The following is a 26,370-nucleotide window of genomic DNA, read 5'->3' on the forward strand; positions in this document are numbered from 1 at the left end:
GCAAAAAAAAAACCTAAAGTTATCACTGACATCAGGCGAAGACACTGCCCTCTACTCTTCTGTAGGGCTTTCCTCGAGCCGTGGAACTTGCTGGAAGAGACCGCCTGGTCTGGTGCCTAGTGCTTAAGTGGCTTTCTGTCGATGTTTATTGACTCTTACTGGATTTTATGGAGTGGGGAAGTGACCTGCCCGAGGTCGTGCCGAACGTTAGTGCTGGGGGTGGTGGGTCGCAGGCAAGGATGCCCTTCTCTGTGGAAGAACATTGAATTCCACGCCCCCTGGAAGTCTGTCGTAAATGTGATTGCTAGAATGAACTGAATGGAAAGGTGAGTATCAACAAGAATTTCAGGTATCACCTGTTACTTTCCTAGTGGTTTGTTATTTAGCGATAATTTATTTTATTTAACGTCTTTCCCAGTCGTGAGCATTTGGATCTCTAAACCTTGTCCCTTAGCTGCTCTGCCAGGTTTTGTTTTGTTTTTGGTTTGGGGTTTTTTTTTGGCATTTAATACTCTGCAAACATTACATGTTCTATGGGGTCCACCTTGTTTGTTGGGGGAGGCAGTGTAGTTTAATGGAAAGAGGAAAGGGTGAGGAACCAAGTAGTCCTGGGGTTCAAATCTTGTCTCCACTACTGATTAGACACGTCACCTCTGGCTGGTTACTTAATTTCTCTGAATTTCTGTTTTCTTATCTGTGAAATGAGAAATAGTAATAACGCTTTCAGTGGGTTATGGTGAGGACTAAATCGGATAATACATGTTTAGCCGGGCGCCTAGCGCATAGTAAGCCCTCAATAAAGGTTAGGGATATTTAAATCTTAAACCGAGTCCTCAACCCTAATTTTCTTCCATTTATAGAATATTCTGTTTTCAAACTAGGAACCTCCTTGCCCATCTCCCTTCCCCCACTTAAAAAAAATTACTAAATAGCCTTTGCTTTGTAAAGTTGAACGTTCTTATATTGGCTGACATACATGGAAATACACATCTGTATTTTAAATTAGATCACCTGGTGTTTATAGCATCTCTAGGGTATACAAAGGACTTTTACATCAGTTTTGTTTAGTTTTTTTATAAGCTCATTAATTTTCACAGCATTCTTATGAGACAGGGGTTAGACATATTGTTCATGAATTAATGAAAGTACAGAGAGGTTTCGGCACTTGGCCAACATCGCAGAAAAATCAGTGACAGCCAGAAATAGCACGGACATCTCCTGGCTGCAGACTCAGTGCCGTCTTGCTCTCGGCTGACTACGTGCTCTGTGTTCATGTGCACGTCTTTCCTTCTCCACTTGGGTTGTGTGTATCTTGGGTCCTCTGTGTATACGCAGTGTATGAGGGATGCACAGGAAGCCCCTATCAAGTATTACCTGTATATCACACCTTGTAAAAAAAGCAACTTCTGAAAAATGTAGACTAGTGCTTTGAGTGTGAGGAATTGTCAGAAAGGTTCTTGAGCAGATCCCTTAACTTCTCTGGACTTCGCTTTCTTTTCTGTAAAGTAAGGATAACATAATTTACTTCTCCGTGTTGGGACTATTAAATAGTACATGTGAAAGTAGCCGGCACAGTGCCCCTAGTAGGTTCTCAAAAATGTGGCTTTTATGTCTTTTCATGCTGTCTGAGGTGCTGGTTTGCTTAGGGAGGCTGGAGAAAGCCAGAGAGAGGGGAAGGGTCCTGTTTCTGGTCCAGCTCTTGCCTGGTCAGTTGCCTAATGCTGAGCACTGGGAATGCTTCCTCCACGGATGCACCTGTTCCCCTAGGCCCAGGCTCGAGGGTCTTGAGTGACAGAACTTGCACACTGGGCTAATGATGAGTTTTCTTGCTCTTGTTAAAAACTCAGCCTGCTGATGTAAAGTGATGTCAGCTCCTTCCCTACCCAAGTGCCTTGTGTTCCTCCTTCTCCTTGCCTGTGATGATGAATTCTAGCCGTTGGGGGCCTTGTGTCTTTAACACGAGGCATTGTTATGGAAACTCCTGATTTATTTTGAGTTCAGGGAGACCTGATGTTGGGAGTAGCTTGGGCTCTTAATTAGTACTCATTTGCTCTTCTTAATCAGATGAGGACATGTCATGTTCCAGCTCAAGAACAAAGGTGCCTTGTCACAAACTCCTTCCTTAGAAGAGCTTAGCATCCTGGCAGATCCATCTTGCTGCTAACTACAGCTCTTTCTGTTTTTATTGACTGCCTTTTCTGCCTCTGGGTTCCATTCTTTGTTCCAGGATTTCCATCTTAGGACTTAAACCTCTGCTGACAAAATGAGATCATTGTCCCTGCTCTTTGATTCCTACGTTTTCCCCTTGCATTTACTGTAGACCCTTCATCAGATTCCGTCTTTTCTCTTTAGTAATTCAAAGTGCTACTGATCATTGTCTAGGTGCCAATACTTCAGTGCCTGATACTGGATATCCAAGATTCTTCAATTCTGTCTTTAGCCGAGTCCCTGGATCCAAGCCTGTTATAGGTCAAAATCTTCCTGACCACCTGCCAGAAATGCCCTGGGGCTGGAAGTGCTTCTAGACCCCAAACTCTAATTCTGAGTCAGCAGAGATTTTGATTCAGAAGATTTGTTAGAGAAGGGGCTGGGATGATGGAAAGCGAAGGAGAAGTGGAACCTAGAGCTGCCTAGAACCCCAGGTGAGTTGATACAGGGAATTGATGGATCATTCACTCTGAACAACATTAACACTGAAGTTTCTACAAGTCTGACGTTCATATAATGGGAAATGTCATCCTGTTGGCCAATAGATCTTTAAAGCCACAGGTGAGAATGATTTGTTTTAAGTCAGAGCTTCTTTGGGGACTGGAAACAGTTTTATTTCCTAAGTAAGCTAAACAGTCTCTCTGGAAGTTTTTCTACGCTAAGCATTTTGCTTGCTTAGCTCTTTTTTCAGAAAAAACTCAGAGGTGAATTTCAGACCATGATTTGCCAAATAACTTTAAAATTTGAATTTTTTCAAGTCTGTGTTTATGAATTGTGTCTGGGCTTATAAAACACACAGCGTATTCTCATTAGGTACCGTTGTCACTTTTACCCCACTCCAGTCCTTGCCCTTAATCTGCCCCATCCTCCTTCCAGCTCCCAGTAAATGTTAATAATGTCTTTCCAATAAGTGCTTCATGGGTGATCTTTCTCTGAGCCATATTTTTAGAGGAAGAGATGAAAGGAGACTGAAAAATTAAAATCAAGATAAGCAGTCTCTCTTGGAATGTTATTAAGAGGATATGGTCATTTAAAAGTACTTTTCCCTCTTCTTCTCAGTGTTTGACATCTGAAGTCACGGAAGATGCTATCACACCTTGCTTTATTAACATAGCTAGAGTCACCTGTTTTGAAAGGCTCAGGACATTAACCTTAACTGAAAAGAAAGTGGAACAAAAGGGAAGATAAAGGGAGACTAGGTTTTGGCTGCAGTAGATGCCGGCTCTCAGCCAGGCCCCTTCAGCTACTCTGTTAAATGGCCCTGTGAATTTATTTTACAGGGAGATCATTTCCTCTCTCTGAGTCTACTGAGTCTGCCATTGTTCAGACAAGATTCAGAAGCCCAGTTAAGTTATGTAATGTGTTGATCTTCCAGGAGAACAGGGGAGGCAGGTAGTAAGTCAGCGAAGGGAATCGACAGTAAAGATGATCAGGACTGGCCTCCTCTGGAGCCCAGCAGGACTTGTGGAGAAGGGTCAGAGCATTCAACAGAAGCTGGACTGAGGATTATACACACGATTGCCAGAGCCATTGAGCCCGAGGTCAAGGGCGTGAGCTGGCAGAGCAAGGCTCTTGCAGGCCAGGAGAGGTGAAGCAGAGCTGGGAAGGTGGGCCTTAAAGCAACTGGCAGAAGCCTTAGGGCAAGGCACCATCACTAAATCCATTTCTTTGCCCTGAATCCCTGGCTTACCATTTTATTCCTTGTTGTTGGAGATTGAATGTTCCTAAAAGATGGATGGGGTGGGGATGTGGTAGGAGTAGCTCTTCTGGGTGCAGGAGTAGTTCTTACAGCCCAGATTTTATGAGATGTGCAGATTCCCAATGTCCTTCATTGACTGCATAACCTGCTTACCAAGCCACACCTCCTGGTTTGGGGGTCAAAGGCCCTTGTGCTTTGTTTCTGATCGTTTGTCACAGAGTGGCTTTGGGTTCTGTACAACTTCACTTCCAGGTCTGCGGCTTGCCCTCTGGAGTCTGATGAGGCAAGTGCTTTTAATTCATTAGAATATTAGAATAGTTTGTTATTCATTGGAATAATGAGGACAGAGGAATGGGTTTGGTCAAAAGTGTGACAGTTGATTTTGCTCTGGTTCCTAAGCACAGACAGAATGCCTCCTACAGGGAGCTACCTTGCAAATGGTTTGGTCACAGAGCCAAAGGGGCAGTGAGGAGGGGGCCACGGTCAGGTGTGAACCTATTTTTCCATTTGGAAAACAGCTCGAAGTGTGTGCCATCTTGATGGCTTCATCCTTGAGTGGAAAGAACAGCACATTTGTTCCCTGGTAGGGAGTGTTTTTCCTTAAAACAATAAGGAAAAAAACCCACAAACTGTTATCATCTTGTAGAGGTGAAAGGTACTGTTAGTCCTGGACTGTGATGCGCACAGCGCCTGGCGCTTGGTAGGAGCTGGACGATGAGGCCGTGCGATGTATAAGCTGCCTTAACCTTGAGTTGTGTGATTCCGCAGTTTTCTTGGAAAAGACATGGATTTCTTCAATTAAAATCATTGGATGTGTTTGTGAACAGCTGGTAATCAAATATGACAAGGGAGCGTGCTACTTTAAAGAGGACTTTTATATAAATATATTTAATTACGAATATGATAAATATATAATACGGTGAGACTATGGTATCGATATTTTGGACCCTTTAAGTTCAAAATAGGGTAATTTCACAGTAATACGTGACTGTTTAAGACCTGCTTTTTGATTCTGATTCTTTAAAATTTTACTTTTGTCCTATAATAAGAACAGTACATCGCAAAAATACAAAAATACAGAAAAACCTCCAAAAAACAAAGCCAAAAATCCAAGTAATGCTATGAAACAAACATAATCATTATCCGTGTTTTATTACATTAACTTCTAGTCTTATATACACACATCTATGTGTGTATATATACACATATCTACATATTTTAATAAAAATAAAATCACATTGTATGTGAATTTTTCTAAGTTTTTTTTTACTTATGTATTTTGAATTATTTTCCTTTTTCTGTAAATATGCTTTGTATCCTTTTTAATGACATTACAATTTCATCACAATTGCTTTCATCAATACACTACTGGACATATACATTCTTTTTGTTTATTTGGTAACAGAAAAGTTTTTGTAATAGCTATCTCCATAGTAAAATGTTGTATGTAGATATTTTCTCATAGAACATTTTCGTATGTGGAATTTTGAGTTTAAAGCCTTTGAAAAACTTTAAGCCCTTGGACAAGCATTGATAAAATAGTCACCAAAAAGGTGCTCCATTTTGCATTACTACCAGTAGTGTTTGAGAGTTTTGTCTTCTTCTCTGATAAACAGTGGAAATTGTTATTTACAAAATCCTTCCAGTTAGATAGGTGTCCAAGTGCATATCCTGAACCTTTTGCACATGAAATGGCCAATTGCATTTGTTCTTTGGGAACTTGCTATTATCTCCTTTGCCACTTTTCCTACCAGAGTGTTAATGCTTATAGATGCTGAGAGCCATTTGTGGGTCTCACATGTGTTGTGCTGTTGTCCCAGAGCCAAATCTCTTGGAGAAAGAATGACCACTTTAAATTAACTTAACTATGCCACATTCTTGTTCAATTAAATTAAACAGGTATTTATTGAGTGTCTATTAAGTGCCAGGCACTGTGCTTGATGGTTGGCATACAGTTTTGGAAAATGACACTGACCTGGCTCTCAGCGAACAGACAGTCTAGTGAGGGAAGGAAAACAAGTCTAAGGCAATTTAAATTCTCCAATAGAGAAATAAGCAGTAGAAGCTTTGGAAGCACTAAAAAGGGGGCCAAACTGTCTCAGGTAGTTGTAGATGGCTTCCTGGAGGAAGGGATGATTTCACTGAGCCTCAGAGGATGAATAGCAGTTGGCCAGACATGGAAGTATGTGTGTGTGTGTGTGTGTGTGTGTGTGTGTGTGATGGAATAGTACTAGCAAAGTGTTATTGCATCGTTAATGCAGTAGCACTAACAAAGGTCAAGGAGAGCAAGGTAAATGGAATTGCATACACAACATGCGTGGCTGGAGCTCACAGGGAGAGAGGTCGGAAAGGGGTTGAATTGGTTATCAGGAGATGAGGCAGAAGAGTAAGAAGCAGCTAGATTATCCAGCACCTTATGTTGCGTACTAGGCAACATGCAACTTTTTCTGAGGTTTTAGGCTTGCCATTGATAATTTTCAAGCAGTGGAGTGATGAAATCAGATTTATTCTCTGGAAAGGGTCTTCTGGCTCTAAAGTAAGGCATGAATTTGGGGGCAAAGGCAGAGCATTACTGGAGTCTGAGAGTTTAGGAGACTCTTGAGAATGGGGCTTAAAGTAAGATGGTAGCGATGTGAACGTGGATAAGTGGACAGATTAGAGAGATAACAGGGAGAAAGTGAATGGTTAATATTTGCTGAGCGGAATGAGGAGAGAGGAGTCAAAGATGGCACTTATATATTTGGGGTGGATGGGGGTGTCTTCAATGAGTTTGGGAACGAAGAAGAGGAACAAGTTTCTTTGAGGATGAAGCCGTTTGGAGAATTCAGTTTGGGATCTGTTATGCTCTTGGTGGCGATCATATGTCAAAGTGGAAGTATCTTGTTGGATATGTGGATCTGAAGCTCGATAGAGTTTTCAAGGAAAATACAGAGTTTTGGAGTTATTAACACATATAAAAGAACTGAAATATGGGAGTAGATGATAGTTTCAAAGAAGAGTATACAGAATGAGAAGAAAAGAGGGGTCAGGATGGAAAGCTGAGGATTTCCAATATTTAAGGGGTGGAAAGAAGTAGACTGAGATGGAGCATTTAAAGAAAGAAAAAACTTTGTCACAGAAGGCCTTTTAAGGAGAATGGAATGTTTATCAGTGCCAAGTGGTATCGCTTAATCATAAGATAAGGATTTTGGACTTAGCAGCAAGAGATATTTTGACCTAGTTTAGAGCCATTTCAATGGAGGTGGATGCCAGATTCTAAAGAGGTAAATGGGAGATGAGAAAATGATGGCTATAAATGCAGATATCTCTGTTTAAAATATTGATTGTAAAGAGATGAGAGAGATGGGGTGGTCGCTGAAAGATCAGATGGCTCTGGGAGGAGGCAGAGAGGGAGAGGCTGCTGATGTAGGAGACAGAGGAACACCTGAAATGAGGGGGGAGAAATGGTTGGTGTCTGGGAGTCAGGAGCACTCATTCTTCTGAGTCAGGAAGAGAGATTCCGCACCTTTTGTGGCAGGATGAGTAAATAAGCACAGTATAAATGGGTGTGGTGGCCAGGACTTGAGGGATTTTCCATGTGATGATTTCTATTTTGTCTGTGCTGTAAGAGGCAAGATTTTCTGCTGGGTGTTAGAAGAGAGGTGGTCAGATGGGAGGTTTGGATGGGAGGTTTTAGTTGTTGCTATGGAGAATAGGAAAGGGAGCTGAACAGAGATGGATAAGAAGATGCCCAGGCAGCACTGAGGGTCCTGTTGAGCCTGGAGCTGACAATTTTAATTGACCTTATATCTGTGCAAGGCTTTATGACTTTTTTTCCCTCTAGCTGAGAGGACAGACTTCAGGTTTGGGATTTTTTCCAGTTGACTGTGACAGAAGATTGATGGGGCAAGCTATTCGAGGGCAAAGCAATTGCATGGTTGAAGTGAAATTAACCATGGGTTCAAGGCTGGGCAGGGAGAGGATGATGACAGGAGGGGGGCTGAAAGACCAGGAGAATGGAGATGGGTCAAGGGCTTGGAGGTTGGGGAAAAGTTAAAGGACTGGTGTAGTGCAAATAAATGCATAGGAGAGCTGTAACGGAAAGACATTGCAGTCGGAAGCGGAGATTTGGAATTTAAGTTTTCAGAATTGTACCATTTTCAGAAAAGGGTCATGTTCAACGTATGTAACTGGTCTGACATGGACAACGACCAGTCAGAGTAAACCACACTCAGTCATCCTGCTGTGTGCCTTTTGATTCCCGAATGTGAGTATGGGGTAGAGCTGAGGAAGAATGAAGAGTTTGAACAGTGGACAACGCATTCCCATGAATATTGAATTTTTTCCAGATGTGACTGGAGAATGAAAAGGAAAACCATGAGCTTGCTACCAGTATCACCAATAAATGAGAGGAGTAACCCTTGTCCATACCGTGCCGAGGTAATGTGGGCTGGGTAACTGTGATAGAGAAGGGAAGTTCCATAGTCAGGTGAGGCTGCTGTAACAGAACACCACATGCTGGGTGGCTTATAAACAACAGAAATTCATTTCTCACAGTTTTGGAAGCTCCAAGTCCAAGATCAAGGCACTTGGAAGATTTGGTATCTGGTGAGGGGTTGCTTCCTAGTTCATAGATGGCCATCTTCTTCTCATTGTGTCCTCATATGGTGGAAGGAGCAAGGAAGCTGTCGCAGGTCTCTTTTATAAGGGCACTCATCCCATTCATGGAGGCTCCACCCTCATGACCTAATCACCTCTCAGAGGCTATACCTCTTAAAACTATTACCTTTTGGGGTTAGGATTTCAGCATATGAATTTTGTGGGGGTGGCGAAGGGGACACAAATATTTAGACCTTAGCAGCCTAACCCTCAACTAGTCAGAATCTTTATAGAACAGGAGCAGAGTCACACTCTGAAGCAGTGTTGGAAGAAAGGCAGGTGGGTCCCACTTTCCAACCTTGCAATTTGGGAGAATAGGCAAAGATTTGGGAAGATTGCAAGGAACAATGTGCTTTGAGGAACCAGGTTTCAGTTAAGACAAGAAACTGGAGGGGATATTAAAAGAGAGAAAGACAGGGTGAAGATACAGTAGACTGTATTTAACTTGGAATGGGCAGGGTTTGGAAGGAGGAGAGCAGTTGACTCAGGAAGGAAAGACATAAAGCAATATGAAAATGTCCAGATAGGAAGATGCTAGATGTCAGAGAGGCTTAGATCTTGAGTGATGTCTTTGAATGACCAGGATATAAGGCATGGAGTGATTAACAAACTGCCAGATTTCCACTTAATGACTCCCAGCAGTCTCCTGATGGATAGGGAGTGGGGAGGGTCGGAGCTCAGGCCAGCGTGGAAAGAGCGAGCTGTGGCCTGGAATGACTGTGCTTCCAAGAAATCCCAAGACAGGTGAGCAGACTGTCACTGGGACTGATTCCAAGATTTTGACCAAATGTTGGAAACACCCACAGTCCCTTGTGGGACAGAGACTGTATCTGGTTTTCCTACAGCAGAGTGCACCTGCAGTGTGATTTAATTGTGTTAGAGTTGAGGATAGCATTCTATCCTCAGCTGGAAGCCACAGTCCCCTTAGTGCAGAGTGGGGAGCAGAGACGCATTTAATTGGCCAGCAAGGGTCTGAATTAGCACTCAACTTAGCCTGCTGCGTGCTGCCTCCAGGTACAGTGTCAAATAACACATAAGTCCTCAGAAAATACTAATCCAATAATTGGACTTCAATTAGTCATTTGCAAAGTGGAGTGATGTGCATTGCTCTCCATATTTTACAGTAGAGTGGTAGGGTGGGCTCAGCCAGTGTCTCATTCTGGTCCTCAAATTCTTCCTTGGGGGTGGAAGAAAATCAGAGGACCACGGGGGAGACAGTTTATGGCACAGCTTGAGTATAGAGAAGAAAAATTAGTGAACTGACGGGTATTATAAAAATAATTCCAGGACAAAATAGCTAAGGATACACAAAAGCATGATGTAGTTTGAATTGCAGGTGGTCATACTCTTTCCATGTTCCAGCTCTCCAGTACGATGCCTTGCACAGACTTAGCAAATATCTAAACACATTTGTTGATGAGTGTTTTGTTGGTCAGGTTATCAGGAAAAAGGAACAGCAAATGTATACTTTTATCAAAGCTAGTGCTCGAAAGATATACAACTATGTGGTGTTACAAGCTGGCAGACTTAAGGGTACCCACATAGCACCTGGAACTAATTTCTCCACTCAGCATGGCGACATGCCCTCCACTCTCCAGAATATCCTGCTATTCTGCTGGGTCTTCAGCATCCTACTGGAGAAAGAGTCATGGATTAGTTGTTGGTAGTCAAAAGCCGCCCTCTCTCCCTTTGTTCCTTCCTCCCTCCCTCCCTCCCTCCTTCCTTCCTTCCTTCCTCCCTCCCTTCCTTCCTCCCTCCCTTCCTTCCTTCCCTCCTTCCTTCTTTTCTTCTTTCCTTCCCCCTTTCCTTCCTTCCTCCTTTCCTTCCTCGCTTCCTTCCTTCCTCCTTTCCTTCCTCCCTTCCTTCCTTCCTTCCTCCCTCCCTCTCTTCCTTCCTCCCTCCCTTTATTCCCTCCTTCCTTCCTTCCTTCTTTTCTTCTTTCCTTCCTTCCTTTCCCTACTCACTAATGCTTAGCGCATGCTGGCTTTGTGTTAAGCACCGGGAATACAAAGATGACAAGTCCTCTCTTTGCTCCCAGCCTTCAGCACAATTTGCTACAAGCTTGGATACACTGGGAAGTCTTCCCAGGTGATACGGATTTTGGCGAATGAAAAGAAGTTTGAGGAGAAGAATATTCATCAGCTGGAATGGTAGGTGCAAAGGTAATATGTGAATGTAATGAGGCAGAAAATGTCATGGCATCTTTTGGGGAAGAATGAGAAGTTAGCATTAACAAAATGCAGGCTGGAAGGAAGGGTCCAGATTTTCAAAGGCTTAAATTTGAAGTCAAGATGCTTGATGTTTCCCCTCTAGGCGGAGGGGAGCTACTAAAGCAAGGAAGTGAGATAATTGTATTTGTTCTTTAGCAACATCCTTGTGTGGCTGTGTGGCGGTCTCTGGGATTGAAGAGTTGATTCAATTATGTCCAAACTCTGGGACCTCGTTGTTCAGATTATCTTTAGTGGAGCATCAGCTTTATTATCAGCATCGCCTGGGAGCATGTTAGAAATGCAGATTCTTTGGCCTCACCCAGAGGTACTGAATCATTTAAACGGAATTCCCAGGTGATTTGTACGCACAGTAAATCAGAAGCCACACTGATAGATCTTAAGGCGCTCAGATAAGACCCATGGGAGGAATGACCTGACTTTTTCCTTCTCTTGTAGCACAGATTCACAAACCATGCCATGATCTTTTTATGCCCGTTTTTGAAAAGGCTGATAGAAATATTTAAAGCGTATTTCAATAGTTCAAGAAATTCTATCCTTTTAAGCCATGGCTTTTGGAAACATTTTTGTCACGGCTGTTAATGTATGAATGGGTCCAGGGAGGTACACACAAGAGGCAATTCTGTCTGTGCTATTTTATTTCTTAAGCCTGGTGATGGGATGCATTTCTGGTAGGTAGTAATAAGTTATCATTCAGATTCATGAAGTCTTGATTAAGCAGTAGCACTGAGTGATCGACAGAAGGAAAAAGAGCAAGAACCTTCATCCAAAATGGTACCCGAGGCTCATGTCGGGGGTAGGAGAACCTAAAGTCGATTTAATACAATTTGTGTATATGGTAATAGTTACGTGTGTTGAGTGCTCAACAAATGTTATTTTGGGGATGCTTGTTATATGCTAGACACTGTTTTAAGTGCTTTATATACAACTCGTTAAATGCTCGTGATTGCTCTAGGTGGTGGGAGCTATTATTTATCTTGATTTCATTGGGATATTGCCATAGATGAAAAAATCAAGGTGTGACGATGTCAGACACTTGGCCCAAGGCCACAGAGGAAATTGGGAAACTAGAACTTGAACTTGGTTCCTGGAAATCCCAGGTCTAAGTTCTTAAACACTCAACTATAGTGTAGTGTACAGCCTCTCTGCATAAACAGATACTTATAGAAGATGATTAAGGATAAAGGATCATAATGAAATAAATGTACTCTTTCCTCGGCCAAGTTAGAGAAAAGCAAATGCAATGCATTTTTGGCCTCAGAGGGACAATTCTTGTAGTATTTGTTAGCGTCTGGTGTATATCTGAACTTGGGAAAATGAGATTTGGAGCTAGAAATGAATGATATTGAGAAACATGTTCCCATTTGAATTTAAGATATGGAGAAAATCCACTATTTAAAAAAAAAAAACACTATGCAAGACCTCTCCTTGAAACAACTACACAAGTGCCCGTTTTCTGTGCTTGGAATCTTCCTTCAAGACCAGTTACAAGTCATTCTGCTGTGAATCGTCTCCCCGTTTTCCGAGATGGGGAGTCCTCTTCTTTTGTCCTCATCCCCTCTACTTGTGATGATAAGGGCTGACACTGTTACATTACGGTGTACTGAACATGTTGTATGCACTTCACTTATTTTATCTCCTTCTAACAGCCCTGTGGATAGTTATCACTCTGCTCATTTTACAGGGGAAGAAACTGATATATTTTGAGGTTAAGTAACTTATCTTGACATCATGCCGTTAGTAAATGGCAGAGCCAGGATTCAAAATTTGAAAGTCAGACCCCGGAGCTGGAGCCTCATCACCACAGAGCTATCTGCCTCCCTTGCCACACTGATTTCCCTCTTCCGACTCTTTCTAAATTACTTATTTCGAGTATTGAGGGTATCCTGCCACCTGGGTGATTTTCCAGTGCTGGGAACACACTGATGAACAGAGATTCTTCCCGTCTGGGCAAAGGGTGGAGGGCAACGTCTTCTAGAAAGTGGGAACAGCATAAATAAAGGCGTGGAGGGAAGAGAGGGTATTGTCCTTCCCAGAACTCCTTCCTGGATGGAGCTTAGAGTTCACAGAACAGAAGGAATGGGGAGTCTTGAGGCTGGAGAGCTAAGCAGTGTCAGAGCACAAAGCTTCTAGGGTTGTAAGGAGTTTGGGTTGCAATTTTACTGCAAGGGTAATGGAAGCCACTGAATGGCTGTAAGGAAATTTGGAAAATGTTGATTTACACTATATTCATTTACATATTGTGCTTAATTAGTGACTTTAAAGAAACTAATGAGCCATTAACTTCATGTTCAGAAAGTCTCATTCCAGAAGTTTTTAAAGAATAACAATGAAAGACATTGGGGGAAAAAACCCAATAAAACGTAACACTTTATTATTTTTTATCTCAGAAGGAATTCACCAAAGGCTTCATATTATGCTATGGCATCTTTAATTATAAAAATAAGCAAATAAAATAACTTGCATCTGTCATTACCATGATATGTTTCATAACTTTTATATGCACATGGAGCTTAAAAATGTAATTTAACAATAAATAATGACATATACCAGATATGCTCACTGTTTATTCCAGTACTCAGCCAAAAACCTAAATATCATTTAAATTATAAATACATAATGCAAATATAATGGCACAAAAATGTCTAAAGTGCAACCAAATCACAATAGAAGAATCATGCAAACTGGTCTAGGTCAGCCCCCGAATCACTCTGTGCAGCAAACACAAGACGAAGCTTTGGAAGTTGAAGGGGAAGTTGGAGGGAGGAGGATGGGGAAAAAAGATGCAAACACTAGCAACATTGTGAGAACTGCTTCTTTCCATATGTGTAGATATATGTATTGTAGATACATATATAAATATTATTGTGGGGAGAAAAGAGGGGTACCACGGTTTGAAGAGGTCACAGCAGAAAAAAAAAAAGAGAGAGAGAGAATCTACTGGACGGAAGTAAGAGAGAATTTTGCTAGAAATACTCGTGAACTACTTGTCGCATTGGGGTCCTGGCTTAGTGGGTTTGCAAAATGGAAAAAGACACACACTTTGATAGCTTTTCTGGTTTGGAGAAGCCAGCCTTGCCTGGGGGTGAGGGATGGGCGAGGGAGGGACAGGAGAAGTCAACTTAGAGTATGCTCTACCTGATTTCCAAGAGGCTAAGGCAGTGTCCATATGTTTGGGGACCTGGAGATGGGACAGTTCTGAGTATAAAAATGCTCTTAACAATCTGATGTCAGCACGCTCAGAGGCTGTGTGGGGACAAAGGCAGCAACGCCTGTTCTGCTGCTGGGTCTGCTGCATTTGCTCTTGGTCCTTGAGCAGCACGTTATTGGTTTTAAAGGCTTTGTGGTAAAGTTGTATTGCTTTTCATTTTTTCTGGAGATGTGCCCGCCCTCCTCCCACCAGGATCCCTATCACTCGATTTGGTCAAATCTTGAGTTTAGCCTAGTGAGAGTCAAGCACCAATGGTTTCTACCTAAGCGAGTTTGGAGTGGCCCTTGCAGTCCTACCCCTCCTCCCTCTTCCTCTCTCGACATTGACCTTTGGTGGGCAGTGATGCTCCTAAGGGACTGTTGGGTTCAAGGACAGTAACCCTGAGAAACTACTGTTGTTCATAGATAGGTTAGTCATTTGGCTTTGGTGGTCGCCATCTTGTAAACATCACGGCAGAAACGATCAAATCGCCAGCTTTTTTCTTTTTCCCTCTCTTTCATTTTTTTTTTTCATTTTTTTCTTTTTTCTTTTTTTGCAATCCTACAGAGATGGCCCAGCTGCCAGGACTACTTTGGCAGGCAGCGTGCTACAGGACAAAAATGTAAGAGGAGTCTATTAAGGCTGGACAGCCCAGGGTTATTTATATCCCCTCAGCCCCAAGTCCCCCGAACTAAAGACCCAAAGGCTGATTGACTCATTCCTGATTGAGTTACTGGAAAGTCTCCCACCCCATCATCAGGTTGCCAGGAGTTCCAGGCTCTGATGAAAGGTGGTGAGTGGAAAACTGCCACGTCCCAAGGTTTAGCAGGCCTTATCACATTCTAGGTGGTCCAAGCCCAAAGGGATGCTCTTTTTGGTTCCTGTAATTCTCAGTTGGATGTGACAGAGCTGTTGCAGGATAGGTCTAAGTCAAGAGTAGCCTCTGGGTTGAGGTGGGCTGGGAGATTAACATCTTGCCTGGGGTCCTTCAGAGAAACCTGTTGGTTTTTCCTATCTCATACAGGCCCATCTTAAGTTTTGATGTTGAATAAAACTACTTCTATCCCCTTAGTTATAAAAAAGGCCACAAGGAGCATTTATGTGGATATCTGGAAGTGAGATAGTTATTCCATTCCCAGGAAAAGAAAAATAAAGCTAAGTTACAAAACTAAATCTATATGCAATAAAGTTATTATATACTGCTTTGCTTAAGCAGAGTCCTCTGGAATTTATGTACAGTACATTAGTTTTTCACCTATTTATATTCCACAGTTAGACCTTAAGATTCTCTGGTTTTAAGACAATTGTTAAAGATACTTTTAAAGCTCTGAGCAGTTACAGTACATAGAGATGTTAGCTTTCTGTTTTTCGCTAGATGCAAGAAGATGCAGGCTCAAAGTCTGGGTGGAGAGCCAGGCTTGAGCAATTTGGTAAATGTCTTGGGAAGGAAATTAGACATTGGAGGATCAAGACCGTAAGACACTAGCTCATGAGAGATCAAAAATTCAAATATGACATTCATATTCGTCCATGGCCAGCACAGATTCATAACACGAATTCCATTTAACATCTTTATGAGTGTTTAAGACATGCATTTAAATTAAGTTGCTTCTTATCTGCTAACTCTACTGGGGCAATCATTCTAAAGGGCTCCACGTCTTCAGATTACAATGACTGGGGAGTTCCATGAATGTTCTGTGTTTGAGAGTTATTGGAGGGGAGCTGGGGAAAGACATGGCAGAGGAAAGTGACAAAAGAGGCTACATTCTCCTGAGGAGAGGCAGAAAGATCACACATGTTCCGTTTGTGGGAATGCCATCATCGCAAAATGTCGAGAGATTGATTACAGAAGCCTAGTTTCATGCAATTTTCTTTAACGGGGATAGAAAATAGGAACTACTTAAAAAAAAAAAAATCAAACCAGGCACAGTACACTCAAAGTTGGTGCGTGAACACCCTTAAAATGATAGTAGTTTGGTGAGGCTGTGACTACCTCTCCCCAGTTATGCACTCTCGTGGGAGGTGCGTTTGATGTGGGAGGGAGAGGCCACCTCACCTCGGAGGTTCCTGAGGAGGACTTTCAGCTTCTGTGGCTCGTTGGCGCGCCTCCTGTTGAAGTCAGCTCGCTGGTGTGTGTGGGCACAGTGGTCTGTCTGCAGGATGTGAAAGAGGCTGGCCATGTTGGGCCCAATTTTCTCCATCAGGCTGTCTCTGATTGTGCTGACGGTGTCCTCATCGCATTCCAGTAGGCTCCGGACAAGCCTGTTATAGTATCTGCATTGGCAAAGAGAAGGCAGGCAACGGTCATTCCGTGAGCGCAAGGCCAGACCCAGCTCCAGCCAACACCCATCCCGAACGGCCCGACCAATCAAACACAAAGGGCGCACCAGCTTTGGCTTTGAACCTTTCTGCAGTGTCTTCTTAGCGTGAGTGCATGTACTTCCTGGGTGGACCGCTCAATGCAAGACAGCGCCACGTTCGTGTTTAGAGCTCAGGAGAGTGAGGCCGTACTTCGAAGAGGAGACTCATGGCGATGTCTAAAATTTGGGGGAACTGAGAATCATGCAGCTAGATGGAATTGCGGAGAAGATTTAATGACCACTCCATCATCTCGGTTTGTAGAGAAGAAACTAAGGTGGGAGAACTGAATGCCTTGTCCGAGGTGACACAATGGGCTAGTGGTTGCAGCAGGACTTAGTCAAACAGTGAGCAACACTTGTCCCATTTTAATCGTCATTAATATGTCTACTGACATATTAGTCACATGAAGGTGGCCACTTGCAGTTGTTTTGATGCCTCTCTGCCATTTTCCTTTGTCTTGGGGGTGTGTGTGCAGGTGTATGTCCCTATGAGTACGCATTCTGACTGCACTTCTATTTTTCAAGGAGATCTGTCTTCAGTGTCATGTATTTTTCTACTCAATCTAAGTTCCCTCTCATACACTCGGCTAGCCTCTCTGAAAATACTGCCTGGCCCCCTTTTCAGTCTTCCTGTAGAGGTATCTTTGCAGTCAGAGGGCCAAATGCCAGGGGATGGGGTATTTAAATGGAAAGACTGGTGATCCTTAATGTTTCATGCTTCAGTAATTCCAAGAAGCCTCTCCCACTGCTCTAGCTTTTGCTGGCCTCCTCATTTTGGGGATGTTTTTATAGATATTTGATTACTATCACACAGGTCAGCGTTTGACAATCCATTGATGCTTTTGTTTTCCTGATGAGACTGTAAACTTATCGAAGGCAGGATGTGTGTCCTTATTCTTTGCATCCTTCATGGACCTGTGTCATGAGGCTATACTGCCCACTCACTATTGATTTGTTGATTTATTTTGTGGCCACTGAGGAAATGCAGCTTTCAAAATAGAGTTCTCTCCAGTAAGTCACAATTCCCCAAAGAAAAATTATCTGTAGATCTTCTGGTTAAGTTTTACCAAAAAAAAAAAAGCCTTGTGGATAACACTACCTTCATCTTTGGAGCAAGTTCTTTAAGTATCCTGAACACTGCAGCTAAATGTTATGCTCAGAAAGGATTAAACTGTCTAATGTTTAATGCATATAAATTGCTCGTCCTATTCTTTGGGAAGACTGGTTAGGCACTTTCCAATGTGAGGTGGGATGCATTTGCTCCATCGTGAGCCTGCAGTTGTCAAAACCCACGAGCTCTGTGTTCACTAATTGGAGACTCTCCTGACGACGGTGATCTGCAGTATTTATGTGGAGAGACCCTTTGGTCAGAGGAGCCCGAGGACCGCTGGGCCACAAGATCTTCCATGAAAAGAAACCTGTTTATTTTTAACTCACCTCACAGAGGACAGGATCAAACATCTTTCCAGAATAACTTAACCCCCTAGAGAGGTCCTTTCAAGGATGGACAGTTAATGGAGTGGAGTGTGATGCTGACGCCCAGCCACCCGCCTTCTGTGAGGGAGCAGCGCGAAGCTGGGGACGGAGGGAACAATGCTGAGTCTGGATCCTGGACACAGTCCTGGCTCTACCCTTCCCGGGAGGGAGGATTATATCCAGCCGTTGTTAAAATTGGGATTCCCTGGCACAGGAACACATTTTCCAACCCTTCGGAATTATAGAGCACATGAATCAAAGCAGATCCCACTTGGATGGGGAAATAGGGAGAAAAATGGTTTTGGAAAAACTGAGAATAAACTCTGTACCAACAGCTTCAGACATCTACACACACACATAAATCCCCAGGCATCTCTTAACGCCTGGACTCTGCTAGGACATGGCTCCCTGGATCTCCGTGTCTGTTTCACAGGCTGATTAGATCCTAGAGAACAAGGTTTTCTGACCCCTTGCCTTCCTGCCCCCCAACAAGAACTTCATAACTTAGAAGTGAATCTTTCTACTTCTAGAAAGAACTGTTCACACCAAATAATCTTCCAAATGGGGTGGGAAAGACAGCCTTTCCTTAGATCGACATTGAAAGCTCTCGCCTGGATGAAGAAGTCTAGCACTAAAAAGGAAACGAAGCTTCTGTAACTAGCTTCACCTCTTTGAGGCCAGACACATTCCTCTGGCCCCACTTTGTCAAAGCGCCTCCTCTCCATCTCTGAGAGCACCTGCCCTTACTCTTGCTCTCTCTGCTGGCTCTGATGAGCCACCTGTCCTTGGTGCTTCTTGAGAATGACTCCTGCCAGCCTGACTGTTCTTAGCGACTCCCCCTAAATCTACCCTTACCTTCGCTCACAGCAAGGGCAGACTAAGAGAGCCCTTGGCGTAGAAAACATCTCTGGCTCCAGCAGCAGCTCCCTCAAATGTGGGAAACCTATCAGGCTGCCTTGGTGTCAACACCGTTTGCCTGAGTGAGGAATAGGTTAACCCCATGCCTCTCCATTAAGGGCTGGACCATGGTCTTGACCTCTGGGATTGTGTGGGTTAATGAGACAGACCTTTCTTATCTCTAAGCCCCTCAGGGAGATTACTGAAGAGATTGTGTCTCCAGCAAAAGTTGACTTAGCAATTGTCATGTATTTCTTGATCACTGTCTTGGACCAAGTGTCAATGTTACTATAGCTGTTGGTGAGATGCGCTTTCTCTTTGAGGAAGGAATGTACACAGATTTAATTGTTGATTGCCAGGCGGGGCATTTTGGCATTCCATATTTGGATGCCGGCAATTTCCTACCGGTATTACTGGCTGCCATTTTCGAAGTAGAAATCAAATAGCTTGGCTCAGGGCTGCGTGAGTTCTAGGCCCGACTCTGCCACTCAAGGGCTGTGTGACCTTCAGCAGGTCAGTCCCCTCTCTGGGCCTCTGCTCTTTAATCAGTAAAATTGAGCAGTTAGTCTAGATAAACTTTATGGTCATTTACAGCTGTGACATTCTATGCTTCTAGAGATTCGATACCTCTGTTCCTCCTCAATTTAACAACAACAACAAAAAAAACAGTGCAGCTCTGTTTAAGGCCCATCTTTTGCAGGAAGGGTTACTAATTAAGAAGATTCCTTACTTTATGTTTATGGAGGGGAGTGGGGTGTGTTGCAAAGACTTGGTGTTCTGGTCACCCAGCCTGGGAGAATCTTTGAAAGCATGTGTTTCTTTCTTCCCCCTCTGAAAATCCCATCCCTGACTTCTTTTTTTTTTTCTCTTTTTCTTGGTAAAGAGTAAGATCAGATATTGTCTGTAGGTACTGTTTCAGCCATGCTTACCCAAATACACACACACTGCCTAGGAACGCTCTGTGTGAGGGTTTATAAATAGTCCTTTGTTTCCCTTGATCAATATTATTCTTCTGTTTCCTGTTCCCCATCCATGCCCTAGAGAGTTGAAAGCTTCGTCAGGTTTCCCGCTCTGGATCTGGATTGGTCTCAGTTCTTCCCAAGCCTCACACTGCCCGGCTGGCCTGATCAGCTTTGCCTGCTTCCCTCATGATTGAAGGTCTAGTTTGCAGATTCAGCCAGAGGGGCAGTTCGGCTACCCTGTCTCCTCCAAGAGCATTTCTGTCATGGAAAACCTCCCTGTTCTGGCTCCTGGTCCAGTCACAGGCTTTTGGATTCTCCCAGGCCCGAATCTCATGCTAGATAAGTCACAGGAAGGTGGAATGAACCTGTAACTACTTCCTTTCGCAATTCTGTGCCAATTGGCACAACTTAGCGCGTATCTCTGGTGGGACAGAGGCTGGGAAAGCAGGATGTTTCAGGAGAGCGAGGAGCTTAAATAGAGCAAATCAAGCCCAGCCTGGAGCCGGAAATCTCCAGTCCTGGGCAGGAATAATATTAGCCAGCTGAAGGGAAATAACTGGAGAAAGGTAAGAGGTGCATGGATTATTCTGGACTTCAAGAGAGGATCGTTTCCCCCACTTTCCTAAAAAGTGTGATTCCTTTATGATGAGAGAGGGAGATAATAAGACTTCTTGTGACCATTTTCTAAAAGTGGTGAAAACAAGGCACTTATGGAAAGGAATAATGGCTTGATTAAAAGCTCCTATAACCTGTCTCTTCTTAGGTAAGCATCACGATTCCGGAATCTGCATATTCCCTTCTGTAGGACCGCTCCCATCATAATGGAAGATGCTACCTCAGTTGAAATAGAGGCATCAATAGCATCTCAAAACTGGTTACATGTCTTAGTACAGATCATGAATGGTCACTGGATCCTTAAAGATCTAACGCTATCATAATGACTTTGCTAACATCCACCCCCACAGGCTAGCTCACAAGCACATCCTTTGTCCCTAGCTCCTGTCAAACCTAGGAATCTTTATTTCTTTTTCTTAGGTTGAAAGGAGTCTCCAACAATCAGCCAGGTGTTTTTTTTTTCTCTCTCTCTCCAGATGTAATAAGAATCTTCCTAAGAGAATATTAAGACCAAGGTCAATGTTAAAGACACAGGCCATTTGAGATAAATGCTGGATTTGATTTTCCTGTTTTGAGAAAATCAGTCGGGACCATGACAACCACTTCCAAGGAGCACAGATGAGTTTTATAAACTGACATGAGGTTCTGAAGAGCACTGATCTGTAGTTAAGAGTGAATCAGAAATTCACAAAGTTTAATGTCAGAGGCCTCAACCTTTCCCAAAGGAGGAACTACTTCCCCGTTTTCCAGCTGCACGTATGTACATGACTAACTCACTGGTAAACCCCAGAAGGACTAAGCTGTCACCACTATGTGAAGAAGGGTTACAGCACCTGGCTAGGAAATTTATCAGGTAAGTCTGATCTTTGAGAATTTGGCTGGAGAGTCAAAGAATCACAGCCCTTCAGGACTGGGAGTAGGAACATCACAGTAGCTGAATGTGACCAGTCTGGACCACTCCTGCCGTGCCGCCATGCCAGCCCTGACAGCACCTCTCTGAACTCCACCACAGACGGGGCAGCCCAGGTCTTGCCGGGAAACTTTCTAGGCCATGGAATGAGGATGCCTGTCATCTCACTTATTAAGTGTTCACTCCTGGCTGGTAAAGACGGTGGGGCAGGGCCACAGAAAGGCACGATGCTCAGATATTACCAGCTCAGTGGCTTTAGATCATTTTAGAATACAAGATGAGAACGTGACCCAGGTAGTCACCAGATCATCACTCCAGGAATTCTTGGACTAGGAGGATGGGATAACACGGACCTGGAAGGGAACATGACACTCATCTAGTCCAGCCATTTCACTTTGCAAAAAGGAAACCGGAGTCCCAGCTAAGGGAGATGGCTTGCTCTGGGCTATTGAGTGAAATATCTGATTGGCCTGAGGACTGACTCAAAATACATGCAGTTTTAAAAGTCTGCATTATGACATTTGACCAAGGGTTTTCTAATGGCCAACTGTGCTGTGCAGAGTCATGATTTCAGCCAAATTTGACATCTCAAAAGCTCGTTTCCGTAAACTTCACAGTTCCCTTCAGGCTTATGGAAGGAAACCGACAAAGAAAATGCACCCAGGGATTCTGCAGATGAAGTTTTCTATTAACTGCATGGAAAGACTTTTCCTATAACAGTGAGAAAAAAAAAAAAATCCAGGCTGCTTAAGCTGTCACAACCAATCACAAACATATTTTTTTTTTCCCCTGCAAACGCTGGGAAGACTGCAAGCTAAAATAAGAGCGTGACTGTGGCAATTTAACCCCCTTTCCGTGGCTGGCTCTGCCAGCCAACCACTCCCCCCTCCCCTGCTAATTGCCAAAAAGTGGACTCATTTTGTACCTGTTGGAGAAGTGATTGGGGAGCTGGACGACTTCGGTGATGGCTTCCGGGTTGCGCTTGGCGATGCTACACACGTTCAGCTTGCTGTAACACTCCTCCTGCACCTCAGCAATCATCCTCTGGAAAGTGGAGCACCTCCGAATGGCGAGGAAGACCTTGGAGGTGACCCCGTTGGCGATGCACTTTAAGCTCTCTTTGACAAATGCTTTTCCCTGCCGAGGAAGCGGGTAGGAGGAAAAGCTTTAGACACGAGACAGGACAGGGCATCGAATAGGTGGAGCTTAAAGGGGCTCGTCTTGGCACTGAGGTCACGGCCATCTGCATGTCCTTGCAATGGGAAAACTGTCTGCTGCACCCTGGATACAGAAAAAAGTCCCTACTCTCTTAGATTCCCTTGAGAATCGAGCCCCATAGAAATGAAATGAGATGAGAAACAGAGAGAAACCATAATCAAGCACCCTTCAGCCTAAAAAAAAGCCATAATATGGCTTTGGACTCTCAGCACTGAGAGTTGCTAACTCAAATCACAAGCTAGTATGCTCGGTCATACAGTGAGAACTTCTTTGTTAGAAGAACGTTTTTATTTCCTCTTGAAGAGGCAAAGATTTTCTGCTCATCACCCCTCCCCTTACAAGACAGCCTCTGTCAGCATGTTACAATGGTGCATTACGTGGGTGGAGTCTTATATAGAACCTATTTCCTGGCCGAAAGTGAGTGTGTACACACATGTTGGAGATGAGAATTTAGAATGGGGAGGCTGAAAAGCCGAGAGCCGTTCCCAACAATGCTGGTTCTTAAGAACGATAGTCTAATACACTGTTAAAGACAAGCAGTCAGTGGGAGCAAGGGTCAAGGTCTTCTTACCTGAGTGTCGAATTTAGCAGCGCTGTACAGGAAGGATTTACAGATGTCGTACATCCCATCCGTGTCACAGGTGGAGTTTTCCAGGCATGCAAAAGCTCCACAGCCAACCTGCAGAGCACTATTGAGGCAGCGAATCACTTCGGCTGAAAGAGACAAATGCATCCAATCTGGGTCACACAGTGAGGGCGCTTTGGAGGAATCAAGTTGGTGGGGTGGCAAAATTCAAGGACAAGGGGTCAGAAGAACTTATCCGAGAAGTTGGGTGATGGGGCGAGCAGACAGATCCATTCAGAGCGGGGTGAGGGCAAGCAAGAGAGGGGAGAGGCAGATCCCTTTTGCTTAGAAGAACCAGAGGCCATGGAGGAGAGGGAATGTGCCTTCCCTATGAGATGCATTCTCTTGGCCTCACCATCACACACAGTGTCGGTGGCTGGAGAAGTAAGGTTGGAGTCTGCGGGATGCATGGCGCTCAGAAGCAGCCCTGCAGAATCAAAGGGCATCACTTGAAGCCTGAAAGCGTGGGGAGGCAGAAGTCAGGGGCTGATGGTCCAATTTAGGAGGAGGAAGGGCCAGGGAGTCCATTTGGCTTTGGAAAAATATACTCTGGACTAATCAGGATGGAATTTTAGTCTAAATGGCAGAGAAGAATTTGCCAGGGGTCCACTTGGAGACCCTTCTGATTTAGGGCTTTTAACTTACCTTCGTATTGGCAGGAAGAAATCTGATCTGTTCCTGTTCCATCCCAACCCCCCACTATAGGACAGTGCTTAGAGGTATGCATAATCTCTCTCATATTAAAAGACGTTTTCTTTTTCTTTTTTTTTTTTTAAAGAGAAACACAGGTGTAGAGTAACAAGGCCAAGGCACCCCTTGTGCAAGACTGGAAGAAAACCGCAAAGAACTTGCATGAGGCTTTCTACATTCTGGATAAGATCTCCCATAAAAGTAATTTTTCTCCTACAGAAGAGGGGTGTTCTGGCAGGCAGCTCGGCAAGAAATGATCTGCAGCCTTCATACCGTAGGGTTCTCCGCTGAGATCAAAAGCACGGTTCGGTTGGGCGGCCCCTCCCCCTCCCCCCACCCGCAGCCTCTGGGATGTTACAAGTCATTTCCCTAATTATATATTTCCACGGGTTCAAATTATAACTTTGCTTTAAGCAGTTTTAATATGCATTAGGATTGCTATTGTTTTAGGCAAGCTCGCATTGTGAATCACTGCATCTCTATAGCAACTAAGTACAAAAGGAAGTGAAGCAAAGCTCTCCTCTCGGCAGGGACCTGTGCTCTTCCGAGGGGAGCGGCGTCTGCAGCATTTGGACACCTGCGAACCCATCTTTGCTGGCAGTTGGGGGAGAGAGGGCAGGAATGGGAGGGGAGTGAGCAGGACAAGTGTAGTCGAAAGGCAGAGGTATCCATGCCGGCTTCCTAAGGACTCTTTTCCCTTAGAGGCCAAGATAATACACAATTAACTGCTCCCGGGGTCAGGACGAGAGCGAGACCTCCCCCTTGGAGAAATTGCCGCTACGTTTCACAAATACTCTTTTTTTTTCCCAGGGGCTCTCTGGCCACGGGGCTGCATGGGAACTGAATGGAGCCCGAGAGAGCCGGGAGGGACAGAAGGAGCAGTGTCGAGGCGGGTGGGGGGTGGGATGTGTAGGGTTTCCTCTGAATCTGCCCTGGATTTGTCAGACTTGAGGGCTATGGCTCCGTAAATCAGTCCGCAGAGGGAGCTTCCTCTGCGTTCTCCGAAGGGGCAGGGAAGTCAAGTTATAGGGTCTTAAGGGTGAAGGAGGAGGGACCGCATCAGACAAGTCACGTCTCACCTTAAGATCAGCTCCAGCTTCTGGGAAGTATAGAGAGTGCTTTGAAGCATGCCAACATTCAAGCCTTTCCCCCGCCCCCTCCCCGCCCTCCCCCCAAGAGGGTACGTGCCAGATTTCAGGCAATCAGGCTAGGCTTATGCAATGAAATACCCTCAGCAGAGCGCTTAGCTTCTTCGTTAGTTGCATGCAATTTATTAAACAAAGGAGCCCCACTTCCTAAGGCTATTGGATTACACTGGCAGTTTATTGCCACCAGGCATGAAGCACGTTTATTATCAAGATCAGCCGTCACAGACACAGTTGCAAAAGCGAGAGGCAAATGAGGACAGCTCTTTGGGGGGAGAAACCGGTCCTGGGTTTGCCGCTTACCTGAGTTCTGAGCTGCCACCCGGGATTTCCTGGGGCTCACAGAATCATTCTGCTCCGCCTCATGGGTTGCAGAAGCACTGATCACCAGCACCAGAAGCACTGCTGAGTTTTGGAGCATTCTCTGAGAAGTTTCCGCTAAGTTGTTGGGGTTTTTTTTTTTTTTTCCTCCCCCCCTTTCCTCTTTCCCTCTCCCGGCTTGAGTGAAGATGTGGATCTGGATACACGGAGAGCCTAGGTGAGGATCTGATGAGGGCTTTTTGTTGCTGCTGCTGCTGCTTCTGCGGACGCTTTTGCTGCTGCTGCTGCTGCTGCTGCTGCAGTCGCTGCTTCTTGCACCTCTGGCTTTTGCAAACTGGGGGCCCAAGAGCTGCACCCAGGGATTTTATAGCCGTTCTTATCGGTCCTCAGGATCAGGGACCAATCAGGTCCCTCAACTGGTCTGGCCAGCCAATCGGAGGGCATGCTCATTGGGCTGGAGCCGTTTGACTTCTTAGAAATATTTTCCAGCAAATTAAAAGTACCTGCTGCCAATGTTTTATATGCGTATGTGACTGTGTGTGCACAGATGTGTGGACAAGCTATTTTCACAGAATTAAGGGATAACTTTGTATTGATCAGACCAAAGGGAAGTCATATGGGTATCTCAACAAGGTGCTTTGGGGAATCTAGCCACCTTTCTTTTTTTCTTTTTTTTTCTTTTTTTCCTTTTTTTAAAAGGTGATATGGGGAGGAATAGGCAGCAGAGGCAGGAGGAGCAGTGTGGTCTCTCTGGATTCTAATTTACCTCATTATAGTAGTTTTACTGCTATGTTAACAGCACATTCTCTGGGTTGCAAGCTACATGCACAGTACTTCCCCATCTTCTCAGCATATGTGTGTTCACAGGTCTGGGAGGCATTTTGATTGTATGTGGACGTCCTTGAGAAGGGACATATAGCAGTGGAAGGGCCCTGATGGATTGGGATATGACAATGTGGCCCCAGTCCCTCTGTTGATTGGCTCTGTGACCCTGGTCAAGTTTTTTTGACCTTGGGCTACCTGTTTTCAAGTCTGTAAAATGCCAAAATCAGAGACTAGCATTCCTTATGCCACTAACACCATGATTCTCTAGTAGCACAAATTAACCTCGACTCCATCTTTTCAGTTACCAGCTGGACTGCAAACTCCAGGAGTGTTAGTTGCCATAGGTACACACATGCGCACCTA

At 44.3% G+C, this 26,370-nt stretch overlaps 1 protein-coding gene across 3 annotated transcripts; it reads right to left on the reverse strand.

The window, feature by feature from the left end:
* Positions 1 to 9,793: 9,793 nt before the first annotated feature.
* On the reverse strand, positions 9,794 to 25,504 carry STC1 (stanniocalcin 1). Of its 3 annotated transcripts, none has more exons than XM_010995814.3 (5): positions 25,165 to 25,504; positions 22,973 to 23,115; positions 22,109 to 22,320; positions 16,020 to 16,237; positions 9,794 to 10,179 (listed from the first exon to the last, which is right to left on the reverse strand). In XM_010995814.3, exons 1-5 carry the CDS (start codon positions 25,280 to 25,282, stop codon positions 10,169 to 10,171), a joined length of 702 nt encoding a protein of 233 aa, XP_010994116.1. In that variant the 5' UTR covers positions 25,283 to 25,504; the 3' UTR covers positions 9,794 to 10,168. The 3 variants fall into 3 exon arrangements, with proteins under 3 accessions (XP_010994116.1, XP_010994120.1, XP_010994110.1); XM_010995818.3 differs by having other exon boundaries at positions 9,795 to 10,176; XM_010995808.3 differs by lacking the exon at positions 9,794 to 10,179 and having other exon boundaries at positions 13,186 to 16,237.
* Positions 25,505 to 26,370: the final 866 nt, after the last annotated feature.

This window comes from Camelus dromedarius, chromosome 36 (genome assembly GCF_036321535.1).
Source record: "Camelus dromedarius isolate mCamDro1 chromosome 36, mCamDro1.pat, whole genome shotgun sequence".
NCBI lineage: Eukaryota > Metazoa > Chordata > Mammalia > Artiodactyla > Camelidae > Camelus > Camelus dromedarius.